The following is a 19,675-nucleotide window of genomic DNA, read 5'->3' as shown; positions in this document are numbered from 1 at the left end:
ACGTCAGGAGGACGTCCCAAGGCGCTGCACAGTTGGGTCAGGACCCGAGCATTGGGGAAATGGTCAGGGTGAGGGGAGGAAAGGGAGGGAGCGAGGAGGGGGAAGAGAGTCGAGAGGGGAGCTGAAGGCTCGGTCAAAGAGAAATCAAAACCAAGGATTATTATACAATTATCTTGTGTGTTTATTTGAATCTAAAGGGTCATCACCCTTTATTATCGAGAATGTGGCCTGAAAAAACATTGTGCATGTGTTGGTGACACTTGCCCTCCTGTTTTGAAATTGCAGCAATACTTCCACGCTGGTGGAAATGGGCTGAAAAAAGCTTTCCTGGAGAAGAGTCCAGACCTTCAATCTCTGCGATATGCACTCTCGCTCTACACTCAGACCACAGACACCCTCATCAAAACATTCGTTCAATCTCAAACTGCTCAGGGTAAGTCTTTCCAAGAAATGTTTTTGCTTGTAACCTTCTTGTTTGTCATGGCTCTGTTTGAAGCAGTGGCCAAACCAGAAATTGTAAATTTAACCTTCTCCCGGTACCTGCATATTAGTTAAAAAGATGTCAGGATGTTTTGGTGAATAATATTTAGTCTTTTCAGCTGGAACATGACCCTGGATCACACAATGACAGCACAGCTAAGACAGCATGATTATGCTGTGAAAGTCACCTTCTGTATTTGCAACAATGAATATTTAAACATTTTTATACATTTTTTTCATTGTGGAAAAATCAGTGCATCATATTCAGTAGTTTATGGGGTAACTTTTGCGCTTACTAAGTTAATTCTCAAGAGATGGATTTTAAAAAAAGAAACTAAAGAGTCATACACAACCAAAAATTTGAAAAATGATATTGAGGGATGGATATTTTCAGTTCTTAGTCAGGCCATTAGGAGGAGGGCCATACTTTAATAATGGGGATTGTTACATTTATTATAGCATCTTTTCATGTCGTTGAGACATCTCAAAGTAGTTTACAGGATTTTCTATGAAGTGTACTGATTGTATTTGTAGGCAAATGTTGCAGCCAATTTGTGCACAGAAATATCCCACAAAGAGACATGATGTAAATGACTGAGTTTATCTAAGGTAATGTTGCCCAGGACACCAGGAGAAATTCCCTTCTCTTTTTGAATAGTGCAGTGAGATCTAACTGAACAGTCAGAACAGGACCACAGTTTTACCATTTGATCTGAAGGACATCATTTTCAACCATGCGGCTCCCCTCCAGCAATATATTGGAGTGCAGCGTGGGGCTTGAGCTCATAACCTTCTAATTCAGAGATGATAGTATTACCAACTGTGTCAGGCTGACACCGTAGAAGAATTACTCTGCTGGACTGACTGCAGTGAACCTTGGTGTGGCCCTGGTATATAAAGTATAAGAGCAATCTGGAACCCATTAGGTTGTCATTTCATTTGAAAGAAGGCTGAATGGAATTAATCTTTGCATTTGGAATAGCACCTATTACATTAAATATCTGAAAGCACTTCATAAAAGTTTCTGTAAAATGTATTAACTATGTATTTGTAGGCAATTAGTTGAATAAAACTTTATTAAATGATGAAAAATAACTCAATAAAGTGTTCAATTTATTTGGAACTAACAGGTTTAAGTTAAATAATTATCTTTCTAATAATACCACCTGGTCAGGTGACTTTACTGAAGTATAGAACTGGTGCATTCCCAGTGTTATGTTTATAATTTATTTTACAATATAAAATTTGATAAAACACTTTATCATGTCTTCTAGATATCTCAAAGCGCTTCATAGAATATACTGTGGAGTCCTGTAGCTCAGTGGTTAGAGCACTTGCCTTGCAAGCGAGATACCTGGGTTCAATTCCAGGCAGAGGGCGAAACCTTGGGCAAGCTTCCTTACTCCACACGACTAATAATAATCCCTACAAAACAAAACAATAATAAATTGGTCGTTTTCAATCCACAACTGTTTGTGGGACACTGCTGTGTGCAATTGGCTGCCGCATTTCGCCCACAAAATATACAGTCAATTCACTTTACAGCATATTCTGTGAAGCGCTTTGAGACGTCCAGAAGACGTGAAAAGCGCTATATCAAATTCAAGGATTATTATTATTACTGTAAAGTGGATTGACTGTCTTCCTTGGGCAAAATGATTTGCAAAATGTCATATAAATCTTGATTGAATAGCATAATTTGGAGATTAATCTTTTTGGAAGCCTATATCTTGAGGCAGTGAGTTTGGCAGGATTTTGATTTACTCTGTTACAATATAAACGTAGAAAATGTCAATCGATTCTGGCTCTGTCTCAGTTCGACTTAAAATTTCATGGACAATCCAATTGCAAAAGACATTTTTTAAAAAAGTAGAATTTGAGTATAGTTTGTTGGCAATTCAACAGTGAGCAATACTTCTGAAACTTTTTCTTAATATCCGTTGGCCATTCCAAATAGTAGAGAGCAGCATAAATCGGGGTCCCACTCCACATCACTCTACTACTGGAAATGATACACTGCTCTATTTTCAGCAGTAGAGAGCAGTATATCAGCAATAGGCTTATAAAATGTCAGAACATCAACTGCCTTGAGCAACCCTACGTGGTTGGCTTCTTCCCATTGTCCCTTAAAATTCTGCAGTCACTGAAGTCTCTTGATTTCATAACATGATTATGATTGATTTTGGACAAATTTTTCAGGATTTAAAATATTTAAATAACTCAATAGAATACTTGAATCATGCAGAACTGTTGCCCATAGTATGAAATTGTACTTTGAGCATTTACTCTTGAAATATTTCCAGATGTTAATCAGCTTTGTGATTATGATAAAGGAACCATTTTTTGAAGGAAGGAGTTCTCTTCGGAAGGGGGTACATCTTGTGTACCTATCTATAGTCTACTGTGTGTCAATCTGGCTCAATTTGCAGCAGGCGTTTGAGCCAGAAAGTTGTGGTTTCAAGCCCCACAATAAGACTGTTTATAGGTTCAGCTGACACTCTAGTGTAGTGCTGGAGGTGTGTTGCAATGCTACTATACTGCAGCGATGGCTTCAGGTGAGACATTAAACTGAGTGTTCTGTCTGCTTGACTGGTGGATGTTAAAGATTTCATGGCACTATTCGAAAAGAGAGGGGATATTCTCCTAGTGTCACAGCCAATAATCCTTCAAATAAAATTGGTTGTTCAATTCACGGCTGTTTGAGGGACTTCGCTACGGCAAATTGGCTGCCACGTTCGCCAACAAAATATAGTCACTACACTTTACAGTATATCCTGTGAAGCACTTTGAGGCATCCTACTAACGTGAATATATCAAATGTAAGGATTAGTATTATAGTTATGCTACTCCAATGGTGCTATTTTTCCATAATGGATTTTGACAAACCTGACTTTCAAGATCCAGCTTTGCTTTGTTTAGTTCAGTCGTTCACACTCTCATCTCTGGGTCAGAAGATTATGGGTTCAAGCCCCATGTCAGAGCTTGATCACATCATCTATACAGTACTGGGGAGTGCAGTATTGTCGGAAGCCAACAACAACAACTTGGATTTATATAGTGCCCTCCACGCTGGATGGCGTCTCGGAACATTTCACAGTAATCGATCCCGGGGCCGAGCCAGGGGGAGGGGGAGAAAGGTGACCAAAGGCACGGTCGAAAACAAAGGTCTTCAGCAGAGACCTGAAAATAGGAAGAGAGGGGGCGAGGCAAAGGGAGTGAGGAAGGGAGTTCCGGGGCATAGTGGATGAAGGCATGGCTGTCTTGGGTGGAGCGGAGGATTTGGGGTACAAGGAGGAGACCAGACCCAGAGGAACGAAGGCAGGTCTTTCTAAAGGAATGACATATATAATCCTTGCATTTATAATCCTTGCATTTGATATAGCGCTTTTCACGTCGGAAGGACGTCCCAAAGCGCTTCACAGAACACACTGTAAAGTGAATTGACTGTAAATTTGTGGGCGAACGCGGCAGCCAATTGCGCACAGCAATGTCCCACAAACAGTCGTAGATTGAAAATGCCAATTTTATTATTGTTTTGGGTTTTGGAGGGATTATTATTAGGCTCTGTGTGGAGTAAGGAAACTTGCCCAAGGTTTCGCCCTCTGCCTGGAATTGAACTCAGGTCTCTCACTTGCAAAGCGAGTGCTCTAACCACTGAGCTACAGGACTCTACGAATGTTGAACCGAGCTCTGTCTGCCTGTTAAGGTGAATGTTAAAGATCCCATGACACTATTCAAAGAAAGGAACTAAATTTCTGACTATGTTCTTGCCAACAATCTTTCAGATTAATTGGTCATTCAATTCATCACCTTGCATTTTACAAATAGCTGCAATACTTGCCTACATCAACAGTCCTACACAAGTAACTGCTTTGAGATATTTACAACAACAACAACAAGATTCCATTTATAGAGCGCCTTTCACGTCGGGAGGATATTTAAACATAAGATGCTGTAAAATGTTATCAAATTATTTGTTTCTTTATGTTATGTTTTTATTCTACCTTTATTGACCTAAATTAAGAGTACAAAATATGAAGGCAGATCCGATCTTTTTAAAGTTGCTTTGCAGTAATGTAGGTCAGAGCTAAATGATATTTCAAATATTTCAAAAAATTGTACTATTTCAAAGAGCATCATTTTAATTATTTCGGGACATAATACAAGACTCTGCCTGACTGAGCCAGTAATGTGTAGCACTGAGCAATTAATTATATGCAATAGCATCAAGGTTTTAATTTATAATGTAGAATTTAATATACATATTTTTGCCCAAAGATAAAATCTTTAACAGGGTTTTGTGTTCAAAACAGAACTATTTGCTTCTGAATAGATAAGAAAACCATGTTATTTTGTAAATGTTTTCTAAATATATAATAAATAAATGTTGAGTGTTTTATTAACGTGAGTTATAATGATGATCTGTGTATATTAATAATGCATATTATTCCAGGAATATATTCCTGTTACAGATTGTGATATTCTGTATTGTACATAGGTCTTCTCTTATAGATCCCTCCCGCTGTCCTGTTTCTTTCTGTAGTTTTTTCATGTGTCGTTGAGCTATATTTCTGGACTTGACTGTCTATCCTGTAATCTCACTCCATTTTCTTCTCCCTTTCATCCTGCTTGCTGGCTTTGATAACATGAATCAGTGCATGGTGGAAAGGGTATTAGGTTTACGGCTAATGAGGACGTTCTTCCTGACAAGGGTATGTCTGAGCCTAATGTTGCCCAGCTTTGACAACATTAGCTGAATGCAGGCTTGAAGAGAATAAGAGCACTCCCATTCTCATGGAAATACTCCAGAATGCCGTGCATCCTCTATATAATATCAATATTGCTTGTGATTCTAACAATTTTAGGTTTGAATGATTATGTAATTATGGACTAAGCCTTTTTTTAACAGTACATTAAATCCTCAGTCAAATGCTATATGTACGGTTATTGTTTAACCAAAATGTTGCACAAAGCATGTTTATGTTTGATATTGAATAACAGTTTAAAGGTGTGACTAAAAACTTACATTTATATAGTGCAAAGTGTTTTTGGCTTTGCTTTACTGTTTGTAACAAACAGTGGAGGTAGTGCAGGACAATTTGCATCAATGCAACTGCCTTTTCACTAAAATAAGTTACCATAAGATATTGGAAGCCTGTTAACTGTGTATTTTTACAAAGGGCTCTGGGCAATGGAGGTTCAGTTTATCAGGACAAAATACATTTTGTCACAACTAATTGGACTTCGGGTTCCAAAGCAACTTTGTTCCACATTATCAGTCCATGTTATTGGAATATGACAAGCATAACATTGTACTCAATGCATGTTTTCAAGCACAGGCGTAACCTCATCAGCCCACAAGATAAGATCTATGAGGTTCACTTAAGTGTTCACATTCCATGTAAGGGTTTAAAAGAACTTAAGACTGTTCAAGGTCCAGCAACTGCTGCAGAACAATCGGGAGTGCTAGAGTGATGCTCCAATAAAAGTTTATTTGATTTTTTTATGAGCAAAGAACATGATAAAATTTACATGAACAAAATGTTTAAAGTGGGAGACCTTACACAGTGGTTTTCCTGGCAGACAAATTTGCCAGACTAATAACTAGGCAATGTTTAACTTTTTAAGTGGGCAAATGAGAATTAAACCCATGGGGAAAAACAGCAATTAAAGACCAATCTTTATAATATTTTTCTTTGAGGTGTTGTTACTTGTTTTTGAGTGTCTTGATGTCATTGCATGAGATTGTCGGGTTCATCTCGGAATAAATGAGTCTAATTTCTCATTCTTTTCTCACTAGTTTAACAACTCTCCTATAATTTGTTTCTATTTACATCCACTTACTATAAATTGAAAATATTGCAGATGAGTTAGATCAAATACTTGTGTGATATGAACCCATCCTGTCTGTTTCATTTTTGATCAGCTGGGTTGACTTGTGAGGAAACCCATCACCATGCTTAAGCGTATCCAAGCCCAACTGAGTGTTCCACTTATGTTTTCCACCTACACATGGGAATTGAGTTCTCCACGATGTGATGGATTTTAACAAGCTAAAACTCCACAGTTTAACATTGAACGGTCTATCTGGCAAGATCTCCTGCTGATTGCCCAGCTTGGACCACCCTACCTATTAGGACCTTGTCTTGCAGATTAACAGCAGTTGAGTGAGAAATAATTCCTACTCCCTATGACTGGTGTGACCCTCCAAGTCGTGCTGCTAAACCAGTCTGGCTAATCTGACATTAGCAATGTTGTGGAGCACTGCAGATGACAGACCATCCATCCTGTTCATCGACATGAGTTGGAAGTTCAGATCTGTTTACTTGTATCCTTGTATCCAGTGGATCCAATCGATGTGCATAATTTATTCAAATGTAAATTTCATTAGACATATTATCTAGCAATAAAGTTGTCCTTTGTAAGTTGTAGGTAGTGTGGGAGCACAGCATCACAAAGATACTTTTAGCACATCTCTGTACTAATTCATTTGAGTTGCACCGTATTAATATTCAATTAAATTATAATGGCAAGAAAATATAATATAGTATTTACATGATTGTCATCACTTTTATTTGACATCTGCTGAGTAACCTAAAGCAACAGTAAATAAAAAATAGTAAATTGACCTGTTCATTTTCCTGTTTAACAGGATAAAAACTTATTTGGGTATATGCTGTTTCCTGTACAAATTGATGTCAAGGAAAAAAGCACATTCCAAACCTTTGTGGTTCCATTCGCCCATCTCATATAAGAGATGTTTACAACCTATAACTTTAGAGTTATCCATGGAGCTAAACTAGTATTGCTGCACAACTCAATTGTGACCTAATAAAATGTACATGTTCTTTATGTTAGACTTAGAGTAACTACTGTTTCACTTTCATTAATTTACCATGCTGAGTCAACAGCAAGTTCACATACAGTATTTACTGCAAAGAATAATTGGTCAAGTACTTCAAACCAGTAGCTGAATTTGCAAGGACTGTTATTTACTTTACAGTTCTTTTTAATTAGTGCAATTCCAGATAGCAAATTACAAAAGCAACAGAGGTTTAGCCTAAGGCCAACTGTAGGTAATCCTTGATCTTTTACAACATAACTGCTGTTAAAAGTTATTCTTTAACAGATTTTAAAAAATCTTCTGTCATTTGAAAGGAGGAACTCTTTTAAAAAAACTTTAAAATGAACTGGTTTATTAACCTACAAAACTCCCTTTTTTTCTGACCAACTGAACCTGTTGAGTGTCCAGATATTGTCTTGGTAAGGGACCATGTTTAAGTGCCTGCATTATTTATTGAAGGTAATATAATCACTACGGTCCCTGGGTATGCAGCCTGTGCTGGGGTTCATAGCTTGTGCATGTGGCTCATCAACTCGTACCATTGAGATCACTCCAACTTGAACCTAGGTTTACACGGCACCTTTAGGTTTCCAACAAATTGTACAAAACTTGATTGAATTTCTCCTAAATATTATTCTAAGAGAGATTTCAGTGTTTACATCTATTAATGAGTCTCACTGGCTTGATCTTTTATATTTTAATGCTTAGTTATATTCATGAAATTCTCATTGATGGTTTAAAATGATCGCTCGCTAATCGTACAATAGCTATTTAAATTTCTTGATTTGGGTCGTGGTGATCAACAACCCACGTCTTTTTTGTTTGCTGTTTGGTTCAAATCGCTGAACTATGCTGTAAACCTACAAGTGCAGCCGGTGTGGCCTTGTAACAGAGAATGATGGGCTCGACATTTAAAGGGGCTGTGTTAATGCATCGCATGGTGTGGTACCTAACCATATTGTCTAGAAATTTTCCAGGTTGAATCCCTCATCTCTGCTGAGTTCACAGTTTCTCTGGAATATCTCATAGCACTCTAAGCAATTTTACTCCCAATAGAAACCCAGTTGTGTTATCTCCAGCAGTGCCAAGGGGATTGTTACAGCACAGAGCTGGCCTATCAGTGTGATGAACGCTAGCTGTCTTGTGTATGTTTAACTGGTTTGGTTTATACTGGGTGCACTTCTGATGAAGGACAAGTACACAATCTTTAAATCAAAGATGCTGATGTTCATCTACTTCAAGACTGTCTTTAAATGCAAAATTTTCTTGAAATCTCATGATGTCTATAGAATTTTGGAACCTAATTTCTAGCCTTTACATTTGACTCCCCCACTCTTATCCTATAAGAACAAGTTCTGTGTAATTTACTAGGTAATTAATTAATAAAGCTTAATTTGAGGACACACAGATCACTTGATAAAGCGATAATTTTAATCACCTGTGCTTCTATTCTGCCCACGAGGCCATCTTTCTTTCTTAGATGTGAGCAGTGTATGAGCATGAACAAAGGTGTGGTGATGTTAAGCATGCTAACACTCTCCTCAGAATGTTTACTTGTAATTCAGAAGCATGAAAGATAATAGTGACACAGCCCTTTTACATTTGTAATGTGGTAGCTTGCAGTGTCATTGAGAGGCCTGTGCTTGCCTTAACAGTTGTAATTTGAGTGAGTGCATTCTGTATCTTCTGACTATGTTTTATTGTGAATCAGGCTCTGGTGTGGATGATCCAGTGGGTGAAGTATCAATACAGATTGATCTTTTCACACATCCAGGAACTGGAGAGCATAAGGTCACTGTGAAAGGTAAGGACAATGTCTACATCAGTGGTCTATCAATATTTGACAGAAACTTCCAACACAGATGTGGCCTGAAAACTTTTCAATCATTTTTATGCTGTTTTTAAACAGTTGACAAACTTAGAAAATAATTGCCTCCTCATAGGTCCATAAAGGTGTTTTTTATGTTGCACGTTATTAGATTCAACTTAAACTATTGTTTGTCTTTTTTAAATTTCTTAATTTTTAAAAAATTCCTGTCGTTCTTAAACTGAACAGGAAGGGTGTTCCATTAATAAACCACTTTGTTATAATGGGGAGATGATGGTTTAGTATTCGAGAAGGATGAGATGAAATGGTCGAAAGGCTGTCTTTTTTCCAACTTATCTGGTGTTCTTTTCATATTTACAAAGTATGTATAGCACGAAAACCTAGCCCAATTAGTTTGTGCCAGTGTTTACACTCCACACAAGTCTTACTCCCTCTCATACCCCACTATTCCCCTCTCCCTTATGCAAAGTTCTAACTTCCTCTTCAATACATCTATATTGTCTGATTCACCCACTGCTTTAGGCAGCAAATTCCACAATCTCACTACCCTCTGCGTGAAGTAGTTACATCTAAATTCTCTTTTAGATCCCCATTCATTATCTTATATTTGTGTTCACTGGTTACGGACTCCCCAATCCATGAAAACAACCTATTTATGTTATTTATGTTGACGTTTTCTGCTTTTATTGCTTTTAAATATGTTCTTTAATTTTTCTGTCTTGTTTGCTTTTGTTATCATCAGGCTTTAATATCCACACCTGGAACTTTTAAAATAATTGATATCCTCTCTGTTTTTTTACAAAAATCTTTTCTTTTTTCTGTTCATTGTGACAACATGATAAAGCGTTATATCAAATGCAAGGATTATTATTATATGTACAGTCTTAACTCTGAGGAGAACCCTGTAAGTAATCAGTCAACAACAACAACAACAACAACAAAATTCCATTTATAGAGCGCCTTTCACGTCAGGAGGACATAAGGCGCTGTACATTTGGGTCAGGACCCGAGCAGGGGGGAAATGGTCAGGGTGAGGGGAGGGAAGGGAGGGAGCGAGGAGGGGGTAGAGAGTCGAGAGGGGAGCCGAAGGCACGGTCAAAGAGAAAGGTCTTGAGACCGGCCTTGAAGGAGGAAAGGGAGGAAGCGGCGAAGGCACTGGGGGATAGAGTTCCAGAGCCTAGGGGCTGAGAGGCTGAAGGCCAAGCCACCGATGGTAGGGTGGTTGGGGCGGGCGATATGGAGCAGACTGCAGGCAGAGGAACGGAGGGTACAGGCAGGTAGGTAGGGGGATAGTAGGTCAGAGAGGTAGGAGGGTGCAAGGCTGTGAATAGCCTTGTAGGTGAGGATGAGGATCTTGAAATCGATCCTCTGGGGGATGGGGAGCCAGTGGAGGCGAGCGAGGGTGGGAGTGATGTGGTCCCGAAGCCTGGTGCGGGACAGTACACGAGCTGCAGAGTTCTGAATGACCTGCAGCTTGTGGTGGGAGGTGGCGGGAAGGCCGGCGAGGAGAGTTCCCATAGTCGTCACTTCAATGCAGTTCATAAAGAAAAGGTTTACTCAAGAATTCATGAAGTCCGCATATTATTAGATGAGACCAGGAACCTCAAGTTAGCATTAGTTTTTGGTGTGGAAAAAAATGTCTGTGTGATTAATTTTTATCATAATTTTTAAGCAAATTTCTGTAATAGACCATTTCGTGACAATTCACAACTACAGGTAAATTGGCTTGAAACCACTTCTCACAGGTTTGTTATGTGACTCTACAACAAAATGATTCGAGCTGTTGCCTATTACAATTAAGTTTAGCTTGCAACTGTCGATCATTTTTTCCCTTCCTGTTGCTGCTCATTGGATGCCTTAGCTCTTTTTTAACATAAAAGTATAACAAGATTGTGGTGTATATTTTGATTTTAAAAGTTATTAGACATTTAAAAATAAAACTATATTATATTTTGGGAGTTGGTATGAGATTTGTTAAAGTAATATATTCACTTTGATTGAGAGATGATTTATGTTTCTCAGTGGTAGCTGCTAATGACCTGAAATGGCACACGACTGGCATGTTTCGACCGTTTGTGGAGGTCACCATGATTGGACCACATCTTAGCGACAAGAAAAGGAAATTTACTACCAAGTCAAAAAGCAACAACTGGGCTCCAAAGTACAATGAAACCTTTCACTTGTGAGTAGCTGTTTTTCAATTCTTATAACTATTGTGCAAGGCAGATTACAGAAGCTTGGGCAGGGTAATTGAATGCACCTGTGAGCAGTACAATATATTACAGTACAGTATTTATTTTTGCCCAGTATATCTTGCAATCATTATTCAGTTGAATAATTTAAACAATATAGCACATATGGTAGACTTTGGAAGGGATGTCTTTTAATTGACTCCTCAGAGAGTTGTCTGTTTCGTCTATACCACAACCTCAGAGGGTAGAAACATTTCCTATTCATAAAAACCTAAGGTAGGAATTGTGAGAAACACGAAAAGGCTTGTTAGGTCCCATAATTCTTTGATTCTCAATCCCATCTTCTCACCATAATCTGTCAAATCCTCCTCTCTCCAGAAATTCATTTGATTTCCTCCATTTGAGCTGTCTGCTTGAATGGCCTTCTTTGATGATCTTTTCCACAAGTCTTTTGCTCGTTGTCCATTTAAAAAAAAACTGATTGATTTCCTTTCTTACACTAACTTTCTCATTTTTAACTTGGTCCTGTTATTTGTACACTTCACTCGTCAATAATTTGGCTATATCAAATTTGCCAATCCCATCCACAATTTTACACTAAAAATAATAGTTTGTGAATTTGATAGAGTGCCTTTCACCTCAGGAGTTTGTCTCAAAGTGCGTCACTTGATTTATTGTAGAGACTATATATTTTGTTGGTGAATGCTGGGGCCAATGTCTCATTGTGGCTGACCAGTTTTAGCTGGGGGGATTGTGGTCCATGACACTGAGACAAACTGTATTCTCTTTTCGATATGAGATCTTTAATGTCCACCTGAATAGGCAGACAGGGCTCAGTTTAACATGTGATTTGCAGTCCTGCCATACCTTTCTAACTCTGGCCTGTTATACATCTCTCAGCCCCTCCTGCCAACCATTAGCAAGCACATTTTCAGTCACTTAGCCTCACTTTCTGGACTCTCTCCTTGACTGACTTCAGTCACCTCTCATACCCCCCCTCCCCATCTGTGGAGTCCGTAGATTAGTGGTGAGTGCGCTCGCCTCGCAAGCAAGATCCGGGTTCAATTCCTGAACGGGGCAAAACCTTCGGCAAATTTCATTATTCTGATCGCTTTCTGCCAAAAATAATCCCTGCACAACCACCCCCACCCCCCCAACAAATGGTCGCTCAATCCACGACTGTTTGTTGGACACTGCTGAGCGCAATTGGCTGCTGTGTTTAACCCACAAAATACAAGTGTTTACACTTTACAAATTTTTATTTTCTTTTAAGTGCTGCAGGATGATATCCTGAGTGAAGGGTACTATATAAATGGAAGTTGTTTTTGTTGTACAATATATGCTGTGAAGAGCTTTGAGACATCTCAACGTGGGATAAGCCGCTATATCAAATGAAAGAATTATTATTATCTTTCATCCTGCTTAGGTCCCTACTCCATCTCTGTGAAGCATTCAGAGACATTTTCTTACGTGAAAGGTGCTATATTATTTTTTCTGTTTCAATGTGATTATAAATGAAAGGTCTATAATAAACAGAAATTGTGTTTTCTTTTTCCCCTTGCAGTATATTGGGCAATGAGGATGGGCCAGATACATATGAACTTCAGGTCTGCGTGAAGGATTACTGTTTTGCAAGAGAAGATCGTATTATTGGGATTTCTTTAATGCAGCTACGAGATATTGCAGACAAAGGCAGCTGTGCTTGCTGGTGCCCACTAGGCCGCAGAATCCACATGGATGAGACGGGACTCACCGTTCTTCGAATTCTTTCACAGAGAACCAACGACGAAGTCGCCAAAGAGTTTGTCAAACTGAAATCTGAGTCTCGATCTGTTGAAGAGGGCAGTTGAATTACAATACCATATAAAATTATTCGAACATTCTTTATTTCAGCGACATTAGTCACTGCATTTAGTTTTGTTTTCTAATTTATACCTCGTGCCAATATGTGCAAGTGTTCAACAAATTCACTTTGTAAACGGGCCCCTATTTTGTCTTTGTTAATAAGCATGTATTGTATACCAATCAAAGGATAGATCTTTATGTGAATATTTATTTACAAGTCATAGAAAATTAAAATAATGTTTAGATGGGGAAAAAGTTTATTGCTTAAAATAGGATGCTTACATTAATGTAAATAAATAATTTTATGATCTGGACTCGAGACCTGAGTCCTACAATATCTTTTTCACTGTAATTGAGCACTGTGATACCATCCTTCAGAGTGAGATGTGCAACTGGGAAAATGGTACAAATTTCTTACTCTAGTGCCTAGTGCCTCAGTTCTTCGTCTCTCTCCCATAGGATTGCCAAAGGATGTCTTTACACTGTTGTAGATAAAGTCATACATTCCAATTATAAGATGAAATATATGTACACTAAGATGTTTTTGCTAAGTGTACATTTCTATGTACAGCTAGATTCCTGTACAGGAGAAATTTGTGCTTACTTTCCTCTAGCTATACCAACGTCCAGCCTGAAACTCCCTATAGTTGCATTGCTGCTTTGTGAAACAAATTGATGTAGTTTTAGTGTGAGGTTTTTAGTTTGGATTTTTTTATTTAAAAAAGCAGTGTCTCTTTGTCAAAATATGCACTAGTTTTTTAAATAGTTTTGTGCTGCAATAAGTAAATAAGGGTAAGAAAGAAATGTTGACTAAATGTTTACTGTCCACTATTTTCTGGTTAGATTTCTGCTAAGTGTGTGTAACAGCTCAACTAAATTTGTTAATCTGGTATCATTCAGTGTCTTAAATGACTTCCAGAAACTTTCAGCTATATGGAATTACAACCTTTGGTGCTGAAAAGATCGGTGGTAAGAATTTGAAAAATCATGATAGAATGCGCACGTTTATACTACTTTGCAGTGCAGGATCTGGTGCTCTGCGTTAGCTCCCAACTGTGCTTCAAACCCATGACAAATCCATTGCTAAAAACGACTTTTACTGTCACCCTAACACTATCCTTTCCACTTTATTGCTGACAACTTCATTTTCGTCTGTCACACTGAGGTTAGACTTCTTTGAAAAGAAGTCCTCCAAGTTTTTACCAGCTTTCCCAGCTCTGCCCTCAATAAGCTCCCAAACATCATCCAAATCTGTGCAACCTTTGTACTCTCCTGCACTATGCGATACACACCCATTAATCCCATCCTCGCCATTCCTCTCTAATGACTCCCAGTACTCCAGAGGATTAATTTTCCTTCAGATCCTTTCACAATCTTGCCCTTCCTTACAAAATGCAGCCAGAATCAGAGCAGGGGATATAGATAGGTTCTGTTCTTTCTGTGCCTCCACTTCTCCAATTCTGGTCTGTTGCTTGTTCCTACCATTGGAGGTTGAGCCTTTTGCCATGATGTCCCTGCCCTCCAGAACTCTCTTCAAAAACCTCTTTGCCTAGCTGCCTCTCTGCTGCCTTTCAAGCCAAGCCTAAAATATGACTGAACTTTTGGTCAACATCCTTAATTCTCCCTTCCTCTCTATCATATTTTTGAAACATTTTGAGATGTTTATTTTAAGTGAAAGGCGTAACAGAACAAGTTAAGGCAAGTGTAATTGCTCTCTTATTGAACTTCAGGCAGGAGTGCATGATATGCTGGCCTTGCATTTTTAATGATTTTTCAAATTACTTGTGTATAAAATAATTTAAGTCCAACTCACATGCATGATTTTGGTATGATTTCATACAGGAAAGATTTCTATTATGCATATAATCTCTTACACATGTTAGCTGGGCATTACTTATTTCTGAAACAATGAATTTTGGAATTGTTGGTATTTTACGTGCCATATTTCAAAATAAAAAAATCACAAACTATAATAAACTCTCTTGGCAAAGCACACAATTTTTTTTACTGTAGATAATTCATAAATGCTTAAGTTATTTTCTCTAAATCTATTTGATTGATGTGTGACTCCATCCTAAGGTTCACAATTCCATAGGAATTTGGAGTAGGGGACGGCCATTGAGCCCACCAAGTCTGGATTGTCACAGACCACTTCTTGGCATTACCCACACCTCTCCCACTTCCCTGATTTCTTGTTGTATCTTTAACATTTCTACTTTCAGTGTATCAATCTCTTCCTTGAACCGAGGCAGGTTAATTGATAAAAACTAATCTGGACTTTGCACTTTGCTCTCTGACATGCCGAGTACTCTTATATTATCAGTTCCTGTTTTCCTCATCATTGAACTTTGTTTTGTGTGTGAAGAATGTGAATCAGAGCAGTTGCACAGTGATTGAAAATGCCATGTTAGGAATTCTGCTCTTTTGTTCATTTTTTCTCAATGCTCTGTAATATTCAATTGTGTAGTCTCAACACTTATTTTCAAGCATTTTTATTCCAGAATTTTGATCTTGAAATATTTTTTCCTATTGTAGATTGAGAATTAATGAGTTTGTATTTTTAGTGTAATACACTGTTTACTGCATATAGAATTTCCTGGTAATTAAGTCCAAAATATTTATTGATAAATTTGAAGTAACTGTTATAATTTTTAATTGTTAAATATGAATATTTGTGACACAGCTGATCAGGAAAAAAATCAACCATGACATTAGCAGGATATTAAAGTAACCCAAGCCAACTCATCCAAAACTCTGTAATCATTTCCAGAAGGTACAAAATGAGGAATATTAATTCCATGTTCATGTTTATTGAAACTACTAAAGAATTGCAGCAACCGGTTAATCTGTTCACATCAGATTTTGGAGTCAAAGCTCACAGTTTATCTTCGGAGCTGGCTGGCATTGTTGAAGGAACAAGTTTTCTTGTTTGTCTGAAATGTTAAACTGAGGTCCTGTCTGTCCCATTTAAATGGATTTTAAAGATCCTATGGCCCTTTTCGAAGAGAAAGGAGTTTCTCTGGATTTCCTGGCCAACAAGCCCCCAAATAAAATTGGTTACTCATTTAATGGCTGTTTTGCTGTGCAGAAATTGGCAGTTATGTTTGCCTATATTTACATAGTCACTGCACTTTACATTATATTCTGTGAAACGTGTTGAGTTATCTTAACAATATAAGGCGCTCTATAAAATGCGATTATCATTGCTTCTAGCTAGAATGCATTCTTCTCCCGTTTATGATTTGTAAATTGTTAGTGAGATTAAGTGTTAAGGAAATGCAACACTTTCCCAAGGTTGAATAGACACAAGGCAGCCCTTGTTATTAACCCAGCACGGATTGTCAGGTCATCCTGATCCAATCACAATGTAATTCCCATAGTAACTTTAGAGTTGCTTTATTGAGGGTACCAGTCTTTTTCATTTTTGCGTCCTTTGATTGACAATGACTACGGAACAGATCTATAGTGAGCATTAAATCATCTTGCTTTATATTGGCACTAAACTAGAGCACCAACAAATCAATATAACTCAGATTAATGGTATGGAACCTTAATCTCTCTGTAGGATATAAGGTGCTACAATCAATGAGTTAGGGAAATTTTAATTCAGTTTCTACTGCCTTCGATTTGGCACAAATTCACATCTAGGTAGAGGTATATGTATGTAGTTTATGGCATAAATCAAGAAATATTCAGTTAAACAATATTTATTTTGTTGGCCAACCAAAAGATTAAAAATACTGAACTCAGCACAAGGAGGAAAATGATGAATGGCTTTAAGCACAAAGGAACACAGTAACAGTTTAATGAAGAAACATACCATTGGTCTATTGAACCAATTAATCCAACTTCCAAAAAGATCATTAATCTCTTTATCCATTAACCTTGATTTTATAAAAATATTTCAGGTCCTTATTTATTTATTTTTTCCACCACTCGTGTTGATAGTTTGTTCCATATACCTACTGCCCTTTAACACAAAAATAATAATAATAATAATAATCCTTGCATTTGATATAGCGCTTTTCACGTCGGGAGGACGGCCCAAAGCACTTCACAGAACACACCGTAAAGTGAATTGACTGTATATATGTGGGCGAACGGGGCAGCCAATTGCGCACAGCAATGTCCCACAAACAGTCATCGATTGAAAATGACCCAATTTATTATTGTTTTTGGTTTTGGAGGGATTATTATTAGGCTCTGTGTGGAGTAAGGAAACTTGCCCAAGGTTTCGCCCTCTGCCTGGAATTGAACTCAGGTCTCTCGCTTGCAAAGCGAGTGCTCTAACCACTGAGCTACAGGACTCCAAAATAATTCTCTTGCTTTCTGAACTTTGCACATGGCCAAAAATGATAACTGATGTAGGGTCACCAACGCTAGATATAGTTTTGAAATAGACTCAACTTGTACATAGCACCCTCAGGAAAATATCCTTACATTCTGTTCACTTTCTTAATTCTCTGCGACATTGACTCCAATCCAAATACCCCTCCATGCACCACTGACGACTCCATGCTTTCTAAGATTTAGCTTAGCTTTCATTTTATTTTACATAACATGATAGACCAGTCTCTTTACTCTAAGCTCCCTCTTTCTGGTCTCGTAATTCCCTTATATGAGAACTGCCATTAGTTACTACATCTGCAATACTTTAGAAAAGTAAATAACTGATTCCAGTCGCAGCCTAACCAGAGCATTGTATAGCTTGACTATGACATCTGCAGATCTGAACTCGATTGATTTGGGAGATAAGGCCAGCATCCTGTTTGCTTTATTTATTACTGTCTCACACTATCAATATAGAACTAATCAAGCACATCCATCTTCCTCTGCAATTTTTACCTGCTTAAACATGTTCTTTAATTGCTTCTATTTATTAACTATGGTTGCTATGACTATTATCAGGGAAAATAGATGGTAGAAACTGGCTGTGGTATAATTAAAGAGTTAGACAATAACAGGGAAGAGTTTAAAGTTATACATTAATTTCATGGTTATACATTAATTTCACGGTTATACATTAATTTCATGGTTACAAACTAAAGTATTGCAGGTGTGGTGCAAAGGCAATCGTTTCAAACATGGGCTTTGATATGATTCAGTATGTGGGTTGACATGGAGAAAGGATTCATTGAACTTCTTTAGAAATATTGTTGTGTAGTAAATTGAACATCAAATGAATACAACTTTTGTATTTAAATAATGGCATTTATAGTACTTGAGTACTTCAATTAAACGGAATGACTGCATTACTATTATTTTGAACCTTATACAGCATTTTACCTCCCTCTGTCAAGAATTATTTCTTTTGAGTTTAAACCTGGGAGTCAAAAGCCAGTTGTGCTGTTTTGAATCTTTCTTCTACACTAAAGATTGCAGCTTCCAGGAGTTTCTCCCAGTGTCCTGGCCAACAATCTCCCAAATAAGACTGGCCATTCAATTCATGGTTATTTGTGGCACAATACTGTGCACAAATTAGCTGCCGTGTTCACCTACAAAATATAATGAGTGAGCTTCACGTTATATCTTGTGAAGCACTTTGAGCATTCTTCTAATGTGCTAGAATTATTATTATTCCTGCAGAATTTGTTTTGAACAACTGGGTGTCTTGACACATGCAGAATCCAATCACCATGCTTCAGAGTATCCAAACGCCTCCATAAATCTCATCAACACATGGAAATTCCCATTTACTGTATCGGAATGGAGTGCGCACCCTCTCCTTGGAGCGATGCATCCCGCTTAAGTAATTCCGAGAGGGTGAGGCTCAGGCAGGCTTGGGGACCCCAGAGTGTGCGTTGCTGCAATCTAACTAGATAAAACTGCATAGCTTGCCATTGAATGCACCTCATGGCAAGCTTTCCCGCTCTTGTCCACCGAGGACCACCTTACTTGGGGCTTTGGGCTTGCAGGATTAATAGGAGCTGAATGGGAAGAATCCCTTCCCCTCGTAACTGATCTGTTATTCCAAGTCCTACAAGATTCTTTGGGCCTACGCTCTTGAATTGGATGAAGCAGGACGTGTGTCCCTCTGCGGAGCCATTCCAATACACAAGCACGTCCAGGTGTTATAATAATAATAATAATCCTTGCATTTGATATAGCGCTTTTCACGTCGGGAGGACGTCCCAAAGCGCTTCACAGAACACACTGTAAAGTGAATTGACTGTATATTTGTGGGTGAACGTAGCAGCCAATTGTGCACAGCAATGTCCCACAAACAGTCGTAGATTGAAAATGACCAATTTATTATTGTTTTTGGTTTTGGAGGGATTATTATTAGGCTCTGTGTGGAGTAAGGAAACTTGCCCAAGGTTTGGCCCTGACCTGCCTGGAATTGAACTCAGGTCTCTCACTTGCAAAGCGTACGTCCAATGGAGGTCAAAACTCCAGGTCAACGCGTCACCACAACATCGCCTCTCGGTGACCTTTCTGGCTTCCACTTGGCTCTGCGAAGCTCTCTCGCGTCCCGTTCCCCTCACC

General features: G+C 38.2%; 1 protein-coding gene across 1 annotated transcript in view; it reads left to right on the top strand.

Moving 5' to 3' along the window:
* LOC103177885 (protein unc-13 homolog B) overlaps window positions 1-15,934 on the top strand; it is a 304,211-nt gene extending 288,277 nt beyond the window's left edge. The window contains exons 37-41 of the mRNA XM_042335427.1: window positions 286-433; window positions 5,136-5,192; window positions 9,036-9,128; window positions 11,175-11,334; window positions 12,909-15,934. Coding sequence (XP_042191361.1) covers window positions 286-433; window positions 5,136-5,192; window positions 9,036-9,128; window positions 11,175-11,334; window positions 12,909-13,194 — 744 coding nt within the window. The 3' untranslated portion in view covers window positions 13,195-15,934. The remainder of the gene's footprint in view (window positions 1-285; window positions 434-5,135; window positions 5,193-9,035; window positions 9,129-11,174; window positions 11,335-12,908) is intronic.
* Window positions 15,935-19,675: the final 3,741 nt, after the last annotated feature.

Source organism: Callorhinchus milii, unplaced genomic scaffold (genome assembly GCF_018977255.1).
Source record: "Callorhinchus milii isolate IMCB2004 unplaced genomic scaffold, IMCB_Cmil_1.0 Scaffold1, whole genome shotgun sequence".
In the NCBI taxonomy this organism is placed as follows: Eukaryota; Metazoa; Chordata; class Chondrichthyes; order Chimaeriformes; family Callorhinchidae; genus Callorhinchus; species Callorhinchus milii.
The sequence above is the reverse complement of the archived record's forward strand: the minus strand, read 5'-3'. Positions and strand labels throughout refer to the sequence as shown.